Source organism: Neodiprion lecontei, chromosome 2, assembly GCF_021901455.1.
Source record: "Neodiprion lecontei isolate iyNeoLeco1 chromosome 2, iyNeoLeco1.1, whole genome shotgun sequence".
Classification (NCBI taxonomy): Eukaryota; Metazoa; Arthropoda; class Insecta; order Hymenoptera; family Diprionidae; genus Neodiprion; species Neodiprion lecontei.
In genome coordinates this window covers 14,302,363-14,324,158 of record NC_060261.1, presented here as the reverse complement: position 1 = coordinate 14,324,158, position 21,796 = coordinate 14,302,363, and the positions used below count along the sequence as shown (strand labels likewise).

General features: G+C 40.0%; 1 protein-coding gene across 6 annotated transcripts in view; it reads left to right on the top strand.

Moving 5' to 3' along the window:
* Positions 1–14,464, top strand: part of LOC107227835 — an 80,743-nt gene extending 66,279 nt beyond the window's left edge. For all 6 annotated transcript variants that reach the window (XM_046732254.1, XM_046732253.1, XM_046732252.1 and 3 more), the window contains 7 exons: positions 2,538–2,861; positions 3,194–3,567; positions 4,748–5,020; positions 5,328–5,898; positions 6,363–8,647; positions 10,188–10,354; positions 10,445–14,464. In XM_046732254.1, the coding sequence (XP_046588210.1) occupies positions 2,538–2,861; positions 3,194–3,567; positions 4,748–5,020; positions 5,328–5,898; positions 6,363–8,647; positions 10,188–10,354; positions 10,445–11,243 (4,793 nt within the window). In that variant the 3' untranslated portion in view covers positions 11,244–14,464. The remainder of the gene's footprint in view (positions 1–2,537; positions 2,862–3,193; positions 3,568–4,747; positions 5,021–5,327; positions 5,899–6,362; positions 8,648–10,187; positions 10,355–10,444) is intronic.
* Positions 14,465–21,796: the final 7,332 nt, after the last annotated feature.

Sequence of the window (21,796 nt, the reverse complement as noted above, 5' to 3'; positions counted from 1 at the left end):
TTGACTTCCCAGGAATATTCGCTAAAAATACGCAATGTCACCAAATATTCCTGGTATAAAGCAATATCGAATACATTATATACTTATATGTGCCTATGTATACACTGAGGTAGGATTTATTAAAATTCAATTACCAAATATGCACATTTAATCAAAAAAATAGTCTACTCCAAACATTTCTCATCGTTTTTTGAATAGATTAAATTGATTGAATCGCATTCGAATATACCTACCAGCGAAAATTGATTTGCTGATTATTTTTGTTTCCGTTGGAGCAAACGACATTTTGTCGAATAAATAGAAGAAAAAATAATTTAAAAAAAAAATGATATGTTATAACTCTGGTTTCAGTGTATTTGTTTTCCATAGCTGGCTTAGTCAAATGAATATTTGTCGCATCAACAAATTATCCCATTGTGTAATATGAACATGTATGTAATATATGACGATTTAACCGAATTAGCACTTCTGAGCATCAGTTTAACGCTGCTCGGCATTGTGTCATACTTCAGAAATTATTGGTATTAGATACAACGTCACCGGATATATCCTGTAGCCTTTTATTACTTTGTACTTTATTTGATTTTTATCTTCGAACGGCGTTCGGTCGTTGGCTCTTGCGTGTTCGTAATGACGCTTGCCTAGGAACAGACACGGTAAACTTGACTGATAACATTTCTATTGCATTTCATGTGCGTCAATGTGCCAGAAACGGCGTGCACAATTGTGCAAATTTGTTTGCATATATAGATGCAGTAATATACGGGAAAGTTATTTTTAAGTTTGCAATATGAGTCGTAGTTGAGCACGCATGCTCGCCGAAAACGAATATTGCCAATACGCGAGACGAAAATATTGTTGCCTCCTTTTGCACACGATTCTTTTTATAACAAGAGTATGTTACGTGTTGTTCACGAAGTACGAAATTGAGGTTAGGGTCACGTAATGTTAAATTTGTTTGCGACAGCGCATGCGCGCAGTACAGAAAAGATCACGTTTAACTCCCAGGAGTTAAACGTGGTCGTTTTTGTACTTTGCGCATACGCGTTTGCAGAATTACTCTGTCATTTTAGAAACGGGTATTTCGTGTGCAGAAAACAAGCGTGAAATTGCGGAAACATGCTCGCGTTATATAAAGTATATTGATAGTTTTTGCCAAATGAACCCTTCATATATTATAGATATTCATCAGTTTGACATCGTTGTACATCAGACGAAAAAATTCACGTTGTAAAGCATTGTTTTTCGTGCTTCTTCAACTGCACAGAAGCCTTGTACGGTAATATCTCTTTGACGTATAGCGACGCGCCATTAGTATACAGACGTCAAGTTTAATGGGAATATAATTGGACCCGGCCCGCTATTGACACAACATCAAGCGTTACCATATCATGTCGTATATCATGGTTATTATATCGGGTTTTTGGGTTTCGTTATTCTTTTTATCTACATTTTAGTTCCATCCGCTGAAACATCATTATCAACGATACGTTCCGACGTTATCGCATGGCCTAAGCATGGCTTGCTATATTGTTTGGTCATTCGAATCTCTAAAGAAACCAAAATTAACAATAAATTCAATCGGCCATCTGGGTATTTTAATTTTTTATATTCTTTATGTACAAACCTATCTTTTTTTTTCCAGTTTTTAATCTGGCTTATTTACATGTGGTACAAGTGTTGCCTCTGAGGTTTCTATACATTTATGGGATAGAATGTTGTTTTTATTTACATATGGTAGAATATTTCTCATCTGCCTCTGGGCTGATTTTTTTGTTTGTTTTTATGCATCTTTTTATAAACTTAATTCTGAATGTAATAAAAAAGGCGGGAGGGGGGGGGGGGTATGTATAGGTATAGGTAATTTAGGAGGGGGTTTAGAGGAGGGGGATTTGGATTGGGCAAAGAATGTTAATTTTTGTACAAATCTATTTGCGATAGTTTATCGCTAAGCATTCCTCGCAGTCATTTCTGCGGAGTGTATATGCTTCGGAAATAACTCTAAAATTTTTTGAATTGGAAAATAACCGGTAAAATCTGAGTAGTTGCTGCTTGCAACTGGATATTAATCAGAATTTTACGAGATAGAATTTAGTAACGGTCAAATAACGAAAAATTACGTGGCCGAATTCACTTAGATGACTTGGCCAAGTATCAGTATTGTCATGTGCAAGCAAGACATGTTACAGTAAAAAATTCGAATTAATTTCAAATTGCTTCAATGCTTTCAACCATGTTCATTGAACTTAAAGTGCAATGTTGTAGAGCGCATACAAATGTGTGAAGCCCTCGTAAAATAAGACACATTGAATATTTGTTATTCCTTATGTATAATAAGGTTGAGCAATACTATACTAATAATCTGTGTCGAGTTACCCCAGGAAACAACTACAATCTTCAGCCTCTAAATTCGCTAAAAACCCATGATTTAGTTTTGCTGGATTTCGTAGACACCCAGTATCTACACAAACCTGACATGTACGCCAACGTATTTATAGTACTGTAATCTTATGACTCGTTTCTTAATTCTGTTACAGAAGGTGGAAGGCAGTTGGGACCGCACAGTTGCGTGGTCTGCCAGAACACGGTTGAGGGCGGAGGGCAAAGTCGAGCCTTGTCCAGGAGTCAGGCGTCCCAGTACGGGCTGAGAGAAGACCAGGTTGGACCCGGAGCTCGCGTCTGCAACACATGCAGGTGTAAAGCTGTTCGCGTACGATATACCGCATGTCCGCTTCCCGGATGCCCAAACTTGAATAACGCCAATTCGACCTCTAAGACACGGGTGAAACGACTTCGAGCACTGCCGTCCAAATGGAACGACCTTCCACCTGAGATACGCGACCCGGTGGTACAAGAATTTCGTAAGTATTCACGACTAGAGTATTTATTTCGCTCTTGTATGGTTTTGTTTTACTTCGAGAAAAGTTGACTCCCTGCCCATGGGAACATGAATAATCCTGCTGATGGCTCATAGCCAACAACTTTATCGATTGACATACCTATGGGTATGTATCACAAGTCCAGGACTGGGTAGAATTCTTATGTAAATACATTAGAAATATAGAATTGCGATTGCTTCTGAAAATGTCACTTAAATGGACAAATTTTTCTAATTCTATTTAACATGAAAAATAGAAAATGAGGTATATAAAATGTTGATCAAGGGACTTATTTGATTTTTTTTTAATTTCAGAGATTAGCAGTAACGTAACAAAATGCTGCTCGGCATGTTTCAACCGGATATCCAGACGTCTTGCCCCCCATTTGACAGGGAGTGCCGATAATGTAGAAGACGTCGATGGACCGGGGCGTCAATGGACGGATGAGGAATTGGAACAACTGAAGAGAGCCTTGCGGGAGCACGGAACTAACTGGCCTAAAGTGTCTGAGCAAATATCTGGGAAGACCAATCACCAGTGCAAAAACTACTACTTGACGTACCGAAAAAAATTGGGACTTGACCAGATAGTTGCAGAATATTACCAAACTCTTGGCAAAGAAAGGCGGCCCTGTCTTACGGATGAAGAAGAAAGCGGCAGCAGCACGAGCAGCTGTGATGAGCTTGCTGTAAGTTATAATCTTATTTGTGATCATTATTCGATGTCTTATACATCCAGAAAAACATTTATTCTCAGAGTTATCTGAGGGAATACCCACATTTTATAGCTAATATCTTATGCAAAAGTATTGTTTATTGTGGGCTGGCATAAAAATAGTTAACTAATTATAAAATGTGGATGTTACTGGTTTTTTCCTCTCTCTCTATACTCACCTCCCACAACTCCTGTATTTTTCCTTGAATCAATTGCTTTCCTCAAATATTAACAGGAATCAGAATTCACTGGAATAAGATGAAGACTGTATGTTATAGTATTATCGATAAGCAAGCGGAAATGCTTGGCAACACATTGACGGAACAAAAAAGACCAAAGATGACTTGGACGAAATTCTCAGTGATTATCAATGACAGTTTGATGTTCATCGTTGCAAAGCATTTTTTGTCCAACTGTTCAAACCTTCAACTCTTCCATGTCATATATTATTGTACAGCTTTAAACATGTTTAACATTGTTTTATATTATTGTGTAAATGTTACGTTTTTCTAACGTTAAAATTTTTGTTATTCAAATCAACATCTCATGAAGTTTAATCTACATTTAATATTTATATCAGTTCTTTCTAATGCTTCAAAACGTAGTTCTAACATATCTTTCCTAATTGTATAATGCTGAGTTGGAGCTATGTGATTGAAACAATAGAAAATATATAAAGGTGGTAAGTGGTACAAAAATTTATTTGTTGAGCATAGGCAAGTGTTGCTCCAAACTCTGCATTTCATTGTTTCAATTGGGCTTTCACATGCAAAATTTTTATATGCGTGTAAAAAGGAAACCGTAACTGATCAAGTCATATTTTTTCGCTTTTCGATTAAAGAAAACTGGAAGCACATATAGCAAATTGAAAACTACAACAATAGAACGTTTCTTATGCTAAGGTATAACAGTAAAATTCAGTTGCTTGTAACAGTCACAATTATATTTATTGGTGAAAAAGCATAAGACCACCTGATTATTTTGAGTTTCTTTGCTTTATGTACATCCAAAAGTTGAATTTTTTTTTCATGCAAAAACCCAATTGTATTCCTAATCCTCTAAGCCGTCGGGAACTACGACTTGAAATGTTCAGTTGTTGACAGGAAACCATGATCCACATATACGAACTAAATATGCTTGTGATAAAATTATAGGTGCATGATTCGAGCGACACGGCAAGTGCCGGTAGTCCGACAAACACGATTACGAGTACCAACATGCCTGTCGTTGTAACGAAAAATACTGTCTTGTCCTTACCGATGCCGTTGCAACAATCTGAAGATTCAAAGCATACAGAAAAACTTGCAGATATGGCAGTTGTCTCGTTAGTACCACCTCCAGTAGCTATAGTAACTCCTCAGCAGCCGTCTACTGGTGGTGGACCACCTCCAGTAGCCAGTAGAGAGGATTATGACAGTTCAGCTACGGTAAGCCGAACTTATTTTACTTACATTCTCGTAGCAGCTTTGTAAATTATACATTATTCAAGAATTACACAAGAGTTGATTCCGCGACTCTATTTAGTGACAAGTCAAAAATGTCAACAATTCTAGATATAATATGTTACATATACTGCTATGGCGTTTCGCTTGAACCTATTTAACAACATGCATGAACATTGAATCGATATCACTTTGCTGTGGTGAAATTTTATAAAAAATACGTTTTCTGGTGACCAGTTAATAACTATTTCGAAGATAGAGCTGTCTGATAGAGACTCGCTGCTTGTTCCAGGAGACAGCGGACGAGGGTCAGGGTGGCGCTGAGTTGGACAACTCTAGCATCATTGTTACACTGAGTTCGAACCCCAATGCCGCGACAATTCTACAGCAACAACAACAACAGCAACAACAACAACAGCAACAACAACAACAACAACAACAACAACAGCAGCAGCAGCAGCAGCAGCAGCAACAACAACAACAACAACAACAACAACAACAACAACAACCACAACAACCACAACAACCACAACCACCGCCACCGAATCACTCACCTCCTTCAAAACCCACCAACAGCAATCCTCTAACTGTTAAGGACTTGATGCTTGGTATGATCGAAATGCAGTTGAAACGGAACCCGAACAGTCCCGCTGGAAATGGATCAACTCTTCCCGTCAGCTCGGGCACTCCGACGATCTCGAGTATATTGAAGACGGATCATCGGAGTGATATCAGCTTCACCCGCGAGTATAAATCCGCAAACGTGCAACCCACCTCTGGCAGGGATTCTGGTCTCGCTACCCTGTCTGTTGTTTCCGGTCCTCATCACGGGCACCATTCCACACCTAGTCCACAGCACATTGGTAAGTTCTCGTAAAATTGGTCTATAATCAGACTTTGGCAAATGAAGTTATGGCAGACGGAGAAATTTAATCAGGATGTATATGCTCTGAGATAAAGGAGAATACCAGGGAAAGCTCGTAAATTTACTGGTGCTCCGGGATAATAAGCAATGTTTTATCAACTTTAGAATGACTTTGAATTACAATGAGTTGGTCAAATATGAGTATTGTCTCGTTCATGAGAAATTACTGCGAAACAAAGCTAAATCGAACAGTGCAAGTCAGGATGACCAAAGAGAGAAAGAGTTCGTTGAAGGGCAAATCTTGCACTTTCTCAAACGTAATATTTCGTACCAATTCCAAATAGTGAAATAGTTAACAATCTGATATTTATTCCAAAAATTTGAAATATTCGATCTTGTCATTTTTTTATAGTCCTGCGGTCCCAGTATCCTAACATGTACGTATCGTATCTTTTGCTACAGGTCAAATGCAAGCGACCATAACACCTTGTCCACCGCCACCTCCTGGAAGTCAAACTCAATCGTCAGACCTACCAAAAGAAGGACTTGTTGTCATGCAAGTACAGCAGGCTCTGCGTGAAACGGAAGGTGTAACATTGGATCTGAGCATAAAAAAACCCAGGCAACAGTTGGAGTACAATCATTCGTTGCAACCACCACACAAACCACCCCCTGTCACTCTTTATCGCGCCGAACCTCCACCTGGAACATACTACCATCCTCATTCTCATTCAGAGCAGGGTCGTGGTGCAAAAAGTCCTCTTGTCTACGGTTCCTCTCCTAGACCTCAAGCTCCGCTGACACCAATAATGAATAAAGTTACCGCTCAGCCACCACATCCAAAATTATCACCAAAATTAACTGGCATTCCCAGTGGTCACAAAGGTGGCTCAATCACGCATGGTACACCCGTATCCGGTGCCCGCTATGAGGGATTACTTAGACAGATGACACCTCCTGGAGCTGGAAGCACTGGCGGACAAGGTCCCAAGGAGACGGGCTCCATAACCCAAGGAACGCCTGTCCACCCCTTTGCCACGAGCGATAAGCGTGCGCCAATGTACGATTACCACCGGCCGATTCGAGTGCCTCCTGCCTCTACAGTCCCTGTGTCGAGTCAAAGTCAGACTCAGGGTCAAGGAGTGGTTGTTACGCATGGTTCTCAGGGCTACAACTCTTACCCGCCACGACCGCCGCCAAGCTACACAGTGGAGCAGCAACTAGCTTCAAGACAGCTTATAATCAACGATTATTTTCTGAGTCAACAAATGCTGAGTAGGGGTCGTGAGACTGCGGCTAAGAACGAGGCACCTTCCCCCATTTATTATGCAGGTACTCCGCCACCGCCATCACCGCAACACCCTCAACACTCACAACCACGTCAAGGTGTTATACAAAGGCATAATCCCCAGAAGCAACATCATTATGCTCCACCGCCTCCGGGACTTGAGGCTTTCTCGAGCTTGGTAGAGGTTGCGGTTCAACAGCCAAACCTTCCGGTACCCCATCCCCATCCCCATCCGTCGAGTGGAAGCGGGGGTCATGAAGGTCTTGGTAAAACGATTTCTGACAAATTAATGGCTGATCGGTATGGCGACCACAGGCCGCTTCGCGACCAGGAAACACGCCTGCAAGAACATCGTTTGGCAATGCAACAGTCTGACCATCGATTAGTTGCTCATCAGCAACGGGAGAGGGAGCGAGAGAGGGAGAGAGATTTTGTGCATTCCAGAGAAAAGGATGAGCACAGATTACAAAGAGATAAGGAGATACAGCAACATGATCATCGGTTTGTAATGCAACAACATCAACAGCAACCGCAACAACACCAACAACAACACCAACAACAGCAGCAACAACAACAACAACAACAACAACAACAACAACAACAACAACAACAACAACAACAACAACAACAACAACAGCAGCAGCAGCAGCAGCAGCAGCAGCAGCAGCAGCAGCAGCAGCAGCAGCAGCAACAGCAGCAGCAGCAGCAGCAGCAGCAGCAGCAACAACAGCAGCAGCAACAGCAGCAGCAGCAGCAGCAGCAGCAGCAGCAGCAACAGCAGCAGCAGCAACAACACCATCAACAAAGAGAAAAGGAACTCCAACAACAGGAGCACCGTTTGGCTGTTCAACAACAGATGGCTGCAGCTCAACGAGAAAAGGAACATCAGGACCATCGATTGGCTGTTCAACAGAGAGAAAAAGAGATGCAGCAGGCTGAGCAGCGCTTGGCGTTTCAACAGCAAAGAGAACGAGATCTGGCCCAGCTTCAGCATCAACAAATACAGCAGCATTTACAACAACGTATGGAAGCCGAAAGGAGACAGCACATGGCACAAATCTACAGAGAACAACAACATCCATCAATTGACAGGGAATCAACAAGAATTCTTGGAAGTGGTTTTCCACCTTCGAGGCACCAGCAACAGCAGCAACAACAACAACAACAGCAACAACAACAACAACAACAACAACAACAACAACAACAACAACAACAACAACAACAACAACAACAACAACAACAGCAGCAGCAGCAGCAACATCAGCAGCAGCAGCAATCTACAAATCGGCAAAATCAACCCCCAGTTAATCAACAGTCAGGTGAAACTGCGTCAACGTTGACCGCGGCCAGTTTGATAGATGCAATCATCACCCACCAAATAAATCAGAGTTCCGATAATTCAGGGTCGGCCTCTGCATCTAATAACCAACCTACCAGGCCGGGTGACCGTCTGTTCCAGGTAAAAATCCATTATTCCCATTCCATTTGAAGTTTATGATTCAATGTGATCACCAGAACTGTGCCATATGAGGATATACATATATGTGTAGAGAGCTGAAAAAATGGGTGAATTTGTATCTCTAAAACGAATTGAGTAATTCGAATAGCGTTTGTTTTATTCAAAATTATGTGGATTGAGCTTCAATTACATACATATTTATTTTATTAAAAAGAATCAATAGAAACTATTGTTATTGACAATAACTGTGGCTGTGCGGGTACTCGAACTCGAGTTCGGGTCGGATCGGGTTTGCATCGGGTTGGGTTTCTTGGTAATCCCGAAATTTTTGGGTAGTCCGAAATCTTCCGAGTAATCCGAAATTTTCGGGTAATCCAATAGTAGTCGGAAATCCCGAAATCTTTGGGAAAAACAAAATTTCCAAAAGATCTCACGGTATTAATGTTTTTTAGTAAAGTAATAAACCTTTGTATCTTTCGTGGCGTGGTTTTGTTCACTTATTTCGTTTTTTTTCTGTTATTCTCTGACGTGCTCAACGACTGTGATCAAATTACGACAAGAGTGAAAAAGTTGTGCCATGTTGATTTCCGTAATCCGAAAATTTTCGAATACCCGAAAGTAATCCATTTTACCCAACCCGACCCCACCTAAAAAATTTTACTACCCGTACAGCCCTAACAATAACTTTTCTTGTGGTGCACACATTATCTTAAAAACGGCTGAACCGATTTACTTCAGATTTGGAGACACTATTCTTTGAAAGTTTACTCTGTTTGCCTTAATTCCGCTTTTTTTCAAATCATTATAGCTTTATCAATTAAATAGCAAAGTCGTCAAGACTCAACGAACAATTGAAATCCAATTTCTAGCGGTTGCCAATTTGTTGAATGAAAAATTTAATCGTAGAAAAGAAGATAAAGCATCCAAAAATACAGTCTCAAAATTTGTAGTAATACGGTTAAACCATTTTTGGCATATCGTGGATAGCACAAAACATGTCACCGAGTAAAATGGTTGTTGTTAATATTAATAACAATGCTTCCTAATAACTACTTCTGATGAAAGAAAATAAAAAAAAAAAACGCAACTGAAGCTCGATCTACATGAGATTTACATCTATAAATACATGTTGCCTAAAACAAGCCCCAAACCAATTTAATAATCAGTTGCCCCGGTATGAATTCCCAAAATTGACCTAGCTTTTGTGCCGTTCACTCGTATAGTATGCCCCCTCAAGTGAATAACATGAATTTTGGATAATTAATTGAACGGTAGTTTCAATAACCAAATCCAATTATCACAAAACCGATCACCAGTGTTAATACGCATTGGGATGCAATATTCCTATTGGTAAAATTTTTGTACAAATACAAACCTTTCACGAGACAGGCTATTCTTTCCTAGGGCGACTTTTGTTGATATTATTGCAATTAAAAAAATATTGTATTAACTTTTGATGCATTAATATGAATAGATTAATAAGGAACAGTTTTTTATGAAATATTTCTGTGAAATATCAAACATTATGATCTCTCTTCAGAATGTCCAACGAGACAGTCCAGCAGAACCAAATGGAAATATTCACAGTCCTGCAGGTGAAGGCAGTGGCGGTGGGAATAAAGCAATTACTCTTGGGGAACATGTCAATCATATTGTGAACAAAGATTATGGTCCGCCTCATAGTTCCAGCTATAGACCATACACAGGGTAAGATTTTATTACCAAATTACAGTTCTATACACTAGTTGTGTCAATTATTCAAAAAAGATTAATGAATTTTCCTTCTAATCGAATCAGCTACCATGATGAACAGTGGAAACGTAGAAAAGGCACAGAGGTAGACTCTTCTAAGACTGGGGATGAACGTCAGATCATTCGTGTCGCTCAGCAACAGCAGCAGCAGCAGCAACAACAACAACAACAGCAACAACAGCAGCAGCAGCAACAGCAACAACAGCAACAACAACAACAACAACAACAACAACAACAACAACAACAACAACAACAACAACAACAACAACAACAACAACAGCAGCAGCAGCAGCAGCAGCAGCAGCAGCAGCAGCAGCAGCAGCAACAGCAGCAACAGCAGCAAGCCCCTTCGTCAGCAAACAAACAGCAGTTCCACCCAGTGGAACCGGTCTCACCGCCTGAGACAACTACCAATCAATACACGCGACGCTTCTATGATTCGACTACGACCACCACTGCCACTACACCCTCTAATAAGCCTCACCTTTCTCCGCTGGACTATGTGAAAAATAAAATTGTTGAAGTAATGAGAACGTCTGAGGATGACAAAGCGGTCGGTGTTGTTGATAGGAATGGGGGTAACGGCGGCGTTGAGAAGGAGGAGAAAACCGGAGTGGAAAGTCCTTCGGGAGGGGAAATGGTTATCGATGAAAGTGGCAACCAACCTCAGCAACCTCCAGTTCCCACTCCGACGACTCTATATCCATTCAATGTGCTTGGTGTACCTGTAGGACTTCCTACAGCTCCGCCACCCACCTCATTCGCGAACAAAGCTGAGCAAACTCAAGCTGAACCAGCGCCCCTTCTCTGCGACCAATACGAATCCCTCTCAGATGAGGACTGATTAATGGAATACAATTAGTAACAAATGACCGCAGCAGATACTGCTAGTCATATTTTAACAAGGACTTGTCTATTATAAGTATATATATAATGAAGGCTGATTGCTTTCGTTGGTAGGGTATATAAGACATTTGTGACACAAGGTGCCCGTGATGAAGTTTGTTACACGGGCCAATGCGATGGTCTTGGGTTTGGTGCCCATGTAGTATTTGATTACGAATGAAATGTTTCAATGGTACATGTCTATTCCACACTCTTCCAATTCCATTCATTATTTCAAATAAAATGTCATTGATTTGTAAAGGAGATAATTTTCTGAACGCAAACCAATTACAATGTCAATAACTGACATTTGTTATCACTATTATTTTACTATGTAGCAAATTATTTAGGAGAATTATATTCAAGTACAATGAGGTAAGATTTACCAATAGCTTTACCTTGAACTTACGCTAAAAAATGATAATGGTTCCTGAGAATCAAGAGTATCATGGTTATGTATTGTTTCAGACGCCGAGTATTATGTTGATTTAAAGAAAAATATTTTCCGTGGATCATTAGGTACATTAAATTCGAAGCAACGTTTCCACTTTACCGAATTATCGCCTGCTTTCAAAAAGAAACTGTTTATTTGATTCATATCCATCTTTTCAAATGATCGAAACATCATTTACCACATGGGTATACAATGGCATATTTCTGATAATGTTGATTAATGAGTTGTTTTAGTGATACATGAAAGTGCTCTAATTATATTAAAAATAAAAGTAGGTTCAAGACAAAAGTACTGCATCAAATTGCATTCAAAAAATTGACATAATAACGATTGCTTTCGTAAAGATTGGCACCTTGTAAAAACAAAGCTCTTTAGTTAATTGAACAAGTGCGTTGACCTCGCCGCGTAAATAAGAGGCGAGTGAATCATAAAAACTGTCCGAGTTGATAATACAGACGCTTTTTGTAAATATATAGTAAATGGTAAACAGTAATACGAAGATTAGAGTGTGTATGTTTTCATTTCGTATAAGTCAACTGCGTGATCGAAATTAAGCTCTTTGATTATAAACCAGTGCGAAATGTAGCGAGTAGTCGCATAAAACGGTTAAAATACATTTATATAAATAGTATGTTTTAAGAACTCGTTTACTACTACTACTACTACTCTTTTTTGGTAAAGTGGTTTGAACTGTAATTCTAAGCGCTGTACATAGTACATAATATTAATTTTTAAGCTAAGCAAGTAAGTGAAGATAATTTTAAGTTGATTATAATCTAAGTATACATATGTGTGTGTGTAAATGTGTGTGGGTGTATCTGTGTACCTGTGCGCGTGCGTTTGTAGATATATACGTACATACATATATATTAATACATGCACACGCACACACACATGCATGCATGGACAAACACACGCGCTGCGCGCGCTTATATATATACATATACATATATACAAAATATAGTAGCTAGCATTTAGGAACCACGAACTGACTAGGGAACCCCCGCCCAAGACTACGTTCTCTTATAAATGAATAAATAATAATTAAACCGATTGATTATTAATTAACAAATGTGGATTTTATTTAATTTAATGACACATGCAGACTTTTTTTATATAGCTTGATTTTATATTTCTATGCAAATGTGGTTTTCAAGAGTGGACAATAATTGTGACTGTAAAAAATCCAGGATGAAGGTAGCGTAGATGAAAAGTGTCACTGTCATTTAACACGATGATGCTAAATACCTGCAGAGTGTACCAAATATAATATCTTAATTGTGCTGCTACTCATGTCACATTTCTTTAACTCGGGGTCTCCCCTTGGTAGCGATTTTCTTCGAATCTTCTTTGAATTCAGGGTTTCCCTATTGGAATCTATTTTCTCAAACATTTCAATTGCTGTAAATATAGGGAATAGCATATACAAAATACTTAGCGGTCGTGTATCGTTAATAGTTAATTTATATTTTTGAGATTAACATGACTCCCATACTAGGCAAGATTTACCATGGTTTTAGTTAATCCAACTTCATCTGTCGGACAACATGACAATTCATTGGTCACATTACTTAACTGGAATGATTATTATCCTAAAAGAAAAGCACTTATCGTATCTTAGCAAATGAAACAGTTCACGAATTAATCCACAGCAACTGAGATATTCCGGAAAGTGGAAACTGAACATGGGATCCCTTGCAGATGGTAATACGAATATAATTCGTATTAATGATTTTACCCATTGTTACAACTCATAACATTTTACACCACAGAAAGCATGATATCTTGTTGTTCTCTGTGGTCTCTTGTGCATTTTAACTTTTTCTTAAATTTAAATATACATATACAATACATCACGAACATTGAGGATTTCAAAATTTTTTAATCTCTTCAAATAATTACATTACAATTTTAGTGTGCTTCGGCATAGCTAAATTTCGGTGATATTGATCTTTAGAAGTTGCGACATCAGGGTACTTATCGAAAAAAGAATACAATTTTACAAAAACTAATATATTTGTTTTCATATATTGTTTTCTTACAATTCAATAGAAATTTCCCAGCTTATACCGAATGTCTGATGCTGTCTTTTTTCGGCACTATAAATTCGTAATGAAAAAATCAACTGTTTACTGATATCACACGGAATTCAGTTAAAACGTTGATTTTCCAGAATACGTTCGAGTGGAGTGATGTGAGTATGACCTACTTTGACTTCACGTAACTCGAATATAACTTGAGAAATTTATCAGCATGATCAAGGGGATCTGGCAGCGAGCAACAAATAATCACTGATGTAGAGATCAGTGCAAATAGTATAACTCAACTGCTCCTATAACTGATTGAGAACAAAAATTTTAGGATAGACAACGTTGTAATGTACTGTAACATGTGTACCTATGTGATTGTAACGTGGCGTGTGATCGACAGATCCATCTTCCATGCCAAGGAGGCTGTATAGGGCTGATGCCAAGGCACTCATCCTCTCTTGAACATTGTATCATAAGTATACAAAACGCGAAGCTGCTAAAACTACAACACTACCTATAACATTATTATTAATTAAATTAAAAAATTTATTATGATTAATAGCGAACGAGCGGATACCACGCCTACAGTAAAATACAGGTGTAATATACACGATAATATTATTATCAAAACAATTCAATGTAAATTGTTATTTTTGTTGAAATAAAAATCACCTCCGTTATGAGAGGGCCAAGTAATTATTATAAGACATTTCCATACGTCCCTTCAAAGTGATATGTACATGATACACTACAGCTCATATTCATATCCGCATGAGCGCCTGTATTATGACTAGAGACTAGATTATGTGCAACACAAAAAGCTTGGAATATGCAATATTATATAATTGGAGGATAGTAATATTTAGTTTTTTTTCATTTCAAAATCAGCATGCAATTAGTAAGTGAATTCGATAATTAACAATTATTTAACATTTTGTTAGTGGAATCGATTGTGCGCAGTCCCGATACGCTGCGAGCAACGGATCAAAAGTTACAGCCGAAAAACGAAGAATTTACATGGTCATTTCTCTGCTGTTGGTCGTACGCTCTTTTCGCTGCGTTTTCTGGGTTCCTGGGGGTCCAATTAGTCAGGAAATGGTCATACGAATCGAATCTGAGATCAAAAATTTTCAGCTCCAAAAATGAAGAAAAAAGTAGGGCTAACCCCTTTGCATTTTGGGCGAAAATTTTCGCGATTTTGAAAAGTGCTGGAATCAATTCTTCCAGGCACTACTCCGACGTAATTTTGCGAGAGAAATCGATTGGGTGCAGTCCCAATACGCTGCGAACAACGCATCGAAAGTCACAGCCAAAAAACGAAAACCCGAATTTTCGACATTTTTCAGCAGGTGCTTTTTCGCTCGCCATTTCTCTCCTGTCGATCTCACGCTCTTTTCGCTGCGTTTTCTGAGTTCCTTGGGGTCCAATTGGTCGGGAAAGAGTCATACAAATCAATTCTGAGTCGAAAAATTTTTTGGTAATGAAAAAAGGAAGGTTAACCCCTTTGTATTTTTGGCGAAAATTTTCGTGATTTTGAAAAGTGCTGGAATCAATTCTTTCAGGCACTATTCCGACGTAATTTAGCGAGAGAAATCGATTGGGCGCAGCCCCAATACGCTGCGAACAACGCATCGAAAGTCACAGCCAAAAAACGAAAACCCGAATTTTCGACATTTTTCAGCAGGTGCTTTTTCGCTCGCCATTTCTCTCCTGTCGATCTCACGCTCTTCTCGCTGCGTTTTCTGAGTTCCTTGGGGTCCAATTGGTCGGGAAAGAGTCATACGAATCAATTCTGAGACGAAAAATTTTTTGGTAAAAAAAAAGGAAGGTTAACCCCTTTGTATTTTTGGCGAAAATTTTCGCGATTTTGAAAAGTGCTGGAATCAATTCTTTCAGGCACTATTCCGACGTAATTTAGCGAGAGAAATCGATTGGGCGCAGTCCCAATACGCTGCAATCAACGCATCGAAAGTCACAGCCAAAAAACGAAAACCCGAATTTTCGACATTTTTCAGCAGGTGCTTTTTCGCTCGCCATTTCTCTCCTGTCGATCTCACGCTCTTCTCGCTGCGTTTTCTGAGTTCCTTGGGGTCCAATTGGTCGGGAAAGAGTCATACGAATCAATTCTAAGACGAAAAATTTTTTGGTAAAAAAAAAGGAAGGCTAACCCCTTTGTATTTTTGGCGAAAATTTTCGCGATTTTGAAAAGTGCTGGAATCAATTCTTTCAGGCACTATTCCGACGTAATTTAGCGAGAGAAATCAATTGGGCGCAGTCCCAATACGCTGCGAACAACGCATCGAAAGTCACAGCCAAAAAACAAAAACCCGAATTTTCGACATTTTTCAGCAGGTGCTTTTTCGCTCGCCATTTCTCTCCTGTCGATCTCACGCTCTTCTCGCTGCGTTTTCTGAGTTCCTTGGGGTCCAATTGGTCGGGAAAGAGTCATACGAATCAATTCTGAGACGAAAAATTTTTTGGTAAAAAAAAAGGAAGGCTAACCCCTTTGTATTTTTGGCGAAAATTTTCGCGATTTTGAAAAGTGCTGGAATCAATTCTTTCAGGCACTATTCCGACGTAATTTAGCGAGAGAAATCAATTGGGCGCAGTCCCAATACGCTGCGAACAACGCATCGAAAGTCACAGCCAAAAAACGAAAACCCGAATTTTCGACATTTTTCAGCAGGTGCTTTTTCGCTCGCCATTTCTCTCCTGTCGATCTCACGCTCTTTTCGCTGCGTTTTCTGAGTTCCTTGGGGTCCAATTGGTCGGGAAAGAGTCATACGAATCAGATCTGAGACGAAAAATTTTTTGATAAAAAAAAAAGGAAGGTTAACCCCTTTGTGTTTTTGGCGAAAATTTTCGCGATTTTGAAAAGTGCTGGAATCAATTCTTTCAGGCACTATTCCGACGTAATTTAGCGAGAGAAATCGATTGGGCGCAGCCCCAATACGCTGCGAACAACGCATCGAAAGTCACAGCCAAAAAACGAAAACCCGAATTTTCGACATTTTTCAGCAGGTGCTTTTTCGCTCGCCATTTCTCTCCTGTCGATCTCACGCTCTTCTCGCTGCGTTTTCTGAGTTCCTTGGGGTCCAATTGGTCGGGAAAGAGTCATACGAATCAATTCTGAGACGAAAAATTTTTTGGTAAAAAAAAAGGAAGGTTAACCCCTTTGTATTTTTGGCGAAAATTTTCGCGATTTTGAAAAGTGCTGGAATCAATTCTTTCAGGCACTATTCCGACGTAATTTAGCGAGAGAAATCGATTGGGCGCAGTCCCAATACGCTGCAATCAACGCATCGAAAGTCACAGCCAAAAAACGAAAACCCGAATTTTCGACATTTTTCAGCAGGTGCTTTTTCGCTCGCCATTTCTCTCCTGTCGATCTCACGCTCTTCTCGCTGCGTTTTCTGAGTTCCTTGGGGTCCAATTGGTCGGGAAAGAGTCATACGAATCAATTCTGAGACGAAAAATTTTTTGGTAAAAAAAAAGGAAGGCTAACCCCTTTGTATTTTTGGCGAAAATTTTCGCGATTTTGAAAAGTGCTGGAATCAATTCTTTCAGGCACTATTCCGACGTAATTTAGCGAGAGAAATCAATTGGGCGCAGTCCCAATACGCTGCGAACAACGCATCGAAAGTCACAGCCAAAAAACGAAAACCCGAATTTTCGACATTTTTCAGCAGGTGCTTTTTCGCTCGCCATTTCTCTCCTGTCGATCTCACGCTCTTTTCGCTGCGTTTTCTGAGTTCCTTGGGGTCCAATTGGTCGGGAAAGAGTCATACGAATCAGATCTGAGACGAAAAATTTTTTGATAAAAAAAAAAGGAAGGTTAACCCCTTTGTGTTTTTGGCGAAAATTTTCGCGATTTTGAAAAGTGCTGGAATCAATTCTTTCAGGCACTATTCCGACGTAATTTAGCGAGAGAAATCGATTGGGCGCAGCCCCAATACGCTGCGAACAACGCATCGAAAGTCACAGCCAAAAAACGAAAACCCGAATTTTCGACATTTTTCAGCAGGTGCTTTTTCGCTCGCCATTTCTCTCCTGTCGATCTCACGCTCTTTTCGCTGCGTTTTCTGAGTTCCTTGGGGTCCAATTGGTCGGGAAAGAGTCATACGAATCAGATCTGAGACGAAAAATTTTTTGATAAAAAAAAAAGGAAGGTTAACCCCTTTGTGTTTTTGGCGAAAATTTTCGCGATTTTGAAAAGTGCTGGAATCAATTCTTTCAGGCACTATTCCGACGTAATTTAGCGAGAGAAATCGATTGGGCGCAGCCCCAATACGCTGCGAACAACGCATCGAAAGTCACAGCCAAAAAACGAAAACCCAAATTTTCGACATTTTTCAGCAGGTGCTTTTTCGCTCGCCATTTCTCTCCTGTCGATCTCACGCTCTTTTCGCTGCGTTTTCTGAGTTCCTTGGGGTCCAATTGGTCGGGAAAGAGTCATACAAATCAATTCTGAGTCGAAAAATTTTTTGGTAAAGAAAAAAGGAAGGTTAACCCCTTTGTATTTTCGGCGAAAATTTTCGTGATTTTGACAAGTGCTGGAATCAATTCTTTCAGGCACTATTCCGACGTAATTTAGCGAGAGAAATCGATTGGGCGCAGCCCCAATACGCTGCGAACAACGCATCGAAAGTCACAGCCAAAAAACGAAAACCCGAATTTTCGACATTTTTCAGCAGGTGCTTTTTCGCTCGCCATTTCTCTCCTGTCGATCTCACGCTCTTCTCGCTGCGTTTTCTGAGTTCCTTGGGGTCCAATTGGTCGGGAAATGGTCATACGAATCGAATCTGAGATCAAAAATTTTCAGCTCCAAAAATGAAGAAAAAAGTAAGGCTAACCCTTTTGCATTTTGGGGGAAAATTTTCGCGATTTTGAAAAGTGCTTTATTGAATTCTTACATGCTCTATTCCGACGTAATTTTGCGAGCGGAATCGATTGGGCGCAGTCCTAATGCGCTGCGAGCAACGGATCAAAAGTTACAGCTGAAAAACGAAGAATTTACATCGTCATTTCTCTGCTGTTGGTCGTACGCTCTTTTTGCTGCGTTTTCTGGGTTCCTGGGGGTCCAATTAGTCAGGAAATGGTCATACGAATCGAATCTGAGACCAAAAATTTTCAGCTCCAAAAATGAAGAAAAAAGTAAGGCTAACCCCTTTGCATTTTGGGCGAAAATTTTCGCGATTTTGAAAAGTGCTGGAATCAATTCTTCCAGGCACTACTCCGACGTAATTTTGCGAGAGAAATCGATTGGGTGCAGTCTCAATACGCTGCGAACAACGCATCGAAAGTCACAGCCAAAAAACGAAAACCCGAATTTTCGACATTTTTCAGCAGGTGCTTTTTCGCTCGCCATTTCTCTCCTGTCGATCTCACGCTCTTCTCGCTGCGTTTTCTGAGTTCCTTGGGGTCCAATTGGTCGGGAAAGAGTCATACGAATCAATTCTGAGACGAAAAATTTTTTGGTAAAAAAAAAGGAAGGCTAACCCCTTTGTATTTTTGGCGAAAATTTTCGCGATTTTGAAAAGTGCTGGAATCAATTCTTTCAGGCACTATTCCGACGTAATTTAGCGAGAGAAATCGATTGGGCGCAGTCCCAATACGCTGCGAACAACGCATCGAAAGTCACAGCCAAAAAACGAAAACCCGAATTTTCGACATTTTTCAGCAGGTGCTTTTTCGCTCGCCATTTCTCTCCTGTCGATCTCACGCTCTTTTCGCTGCGTTTTCTGAGTTCCTTGGGGTCCAATTCGTCGGGAAAGAGTCATACGAATCAATTCTGAGACGAAAAATTTTTTGGTAAAAAAAAAAGGAAGGTTAACCCCTTTGTATTTTTGGCGAAAATTTTCGCGATTTTGAAAAGTGCTGGAATCAATTCTTTCAGGCACTATTCCGACGTAATTTAGCGAGAGAAATCGATTGGGCGCAGCCCCAATACGCTGCGAACAACGCATCGAAAGTCACAGCCAAAAAACGAAAACCCGAATTTTCGACATTTTTCAGCAGGTGCTTTTTCGCTCGCCATTTCTCTCCTGTCGATCTCACGCTCTTTTCGCTGCGTTTTCTGAGTTCCTTGGGGTCCAATTGGTCGGGAAAGAGTCATACGAATCAGATCTGAGACGAAAAATTTTTTGATAAAAAAAAAAGGAAGGTTAACCCCTTTGTGTTTTTGGCGAAAATTTTCGCGATTTTGAAAAGTGCTGGAATCAATTCTTTCAGGCACTATTCCGACGTAATTTAGCGAGAGAAATCGATTGGGCGCAGTCCCAATACGCTGCGAACAACGCATCGAAAGTCACAGCCAAAAAACGAAAACCCGAATTTTCGACATTTTTCAGCAGGTGCTTTTTCGCTCGCCATTTCTCTCCTGTCGATCTCACGCTCTTTTCGCTGCGTTTTCTGAGTTCCTTGGGGTCCAATTCGTCGGGAAAGAGTCATACGAATCAATTCTGAGACGAAAAATTTTTTGGTAAAAAAAAAAGGAAGGTTAACCCCTTTGTATTTTTGGCGAAAATTTTCGCGATTTTGAAAAGTGCTGGAATCAATTCTTTCAGGCACTATTCCGACGTAATTTAGCGAGAGAAATCGATTGGGCGCAGCCCCAATACGCTGCGATCAACGCATCGAAAGTCACAGCCAAAAAACGAAAACCTGAATTTTCGACATTTTTCAGCAGGTGCATTTTCTCTCGCCATTTCACTCCTGTCGATCTCACGCTCTTTTCGCTGCGTTTTCTGAGTTCCTTGGGGTCCAATTGGTCGGGAAAGAGTCATACAAATCAATTCTGAGACGAAAAATTTTTTGGTTAAAAAAAAAGGAAGGTTAACCCCTTTGCATTTTGGGCGAAAATTTTTGCGATTTTGAAAAGGGCTTGATTAAATTCTTACATGCACTATCTCAACGTAATTTTGCGAGAGGAATCGATTGGGCGCAGTCCCAATGTCCTGCGAGCAACGCATCGAAAGTCACAGCCAAAAAACGAAAACCCGAATTTTCGACATTTTTCAGCAGGTGCTTTTTCGCTCGCCATTTCTCTCCTGTCGATCTCACGCTCTTTTCGCTGCGTTTTCTGAGTTCCTTGGGGTCCAATTCGTCGGGAAAGAGTCATACGAATCAATTCTGAGACGAAAAATTTTTTGGTAAAAAAAAAAGGAAGGTTAACCCCTTTGTATTTTTGGCGAAAATTTTCGCGATTTTGAAAAGTGCTGGAATCAATTCTTTCAGGCACTATTCCGACGTAATTTAGCGAGAGAAATCAATTGGACGCAGTCCCAATACGCTGCGATCAACGCATCGAAAGTCACAGCCAAAAAACGAAAACCTGAATTTTCGACATTTTTCAGCAGGTGCATTTTCTCTCGCCATTTCACTCCTGTCGATCTCACGCTCTTTTCGCTGCGTTTTCTGAGTTCCTTGGGGTCCAATTGGTCGGGAAAGAGTCATACAAATCAATTCTGAGACGAAAAATTTTTTGGTTAAAAAAAAAGGAAGGTTAACCCCTTTGCATTTTGGGCGAAAATTTTTGCGATTTTGAAAAGGGCTTGATTAAATTCTTACATGCACTATCTCAACGTAATTTTGCGAGAGGAATCGATTGGGCGCAGTCCCAATGTCCTGCGAGCAACGGATAAAAAGTTACAGCCGAAAAACGAAGAAATTTCATCGTTTTATCTCTGCTGTTGGTCCTACGCTCTTTTCGCTGCGTTTTCCGGGTTCCTGGGGGTCCGATTAGTCAGGAAATGGTCATATGAATAGAATCTGAGACCAAAAATTTTCATCTCCAAAAATGAAGGAAAAAGTAAGGCTAACCCCTTTGCATTTTGGGCGAAAATTTTCGCGATTTTGAAAAGTGCTTGATTAAATTCTTACATGCACTATCCCAACGTAATTTTGCGAGAGGAATCGATTGGGCGCAGTCCCAATGCCCCGCGAGCAACGGATGAAAAGTTACAGCCGAAATACATGAAATAAGTATATAATTTTCAGAGGTAGGGGAAAAAATCAAATAGTCATAGC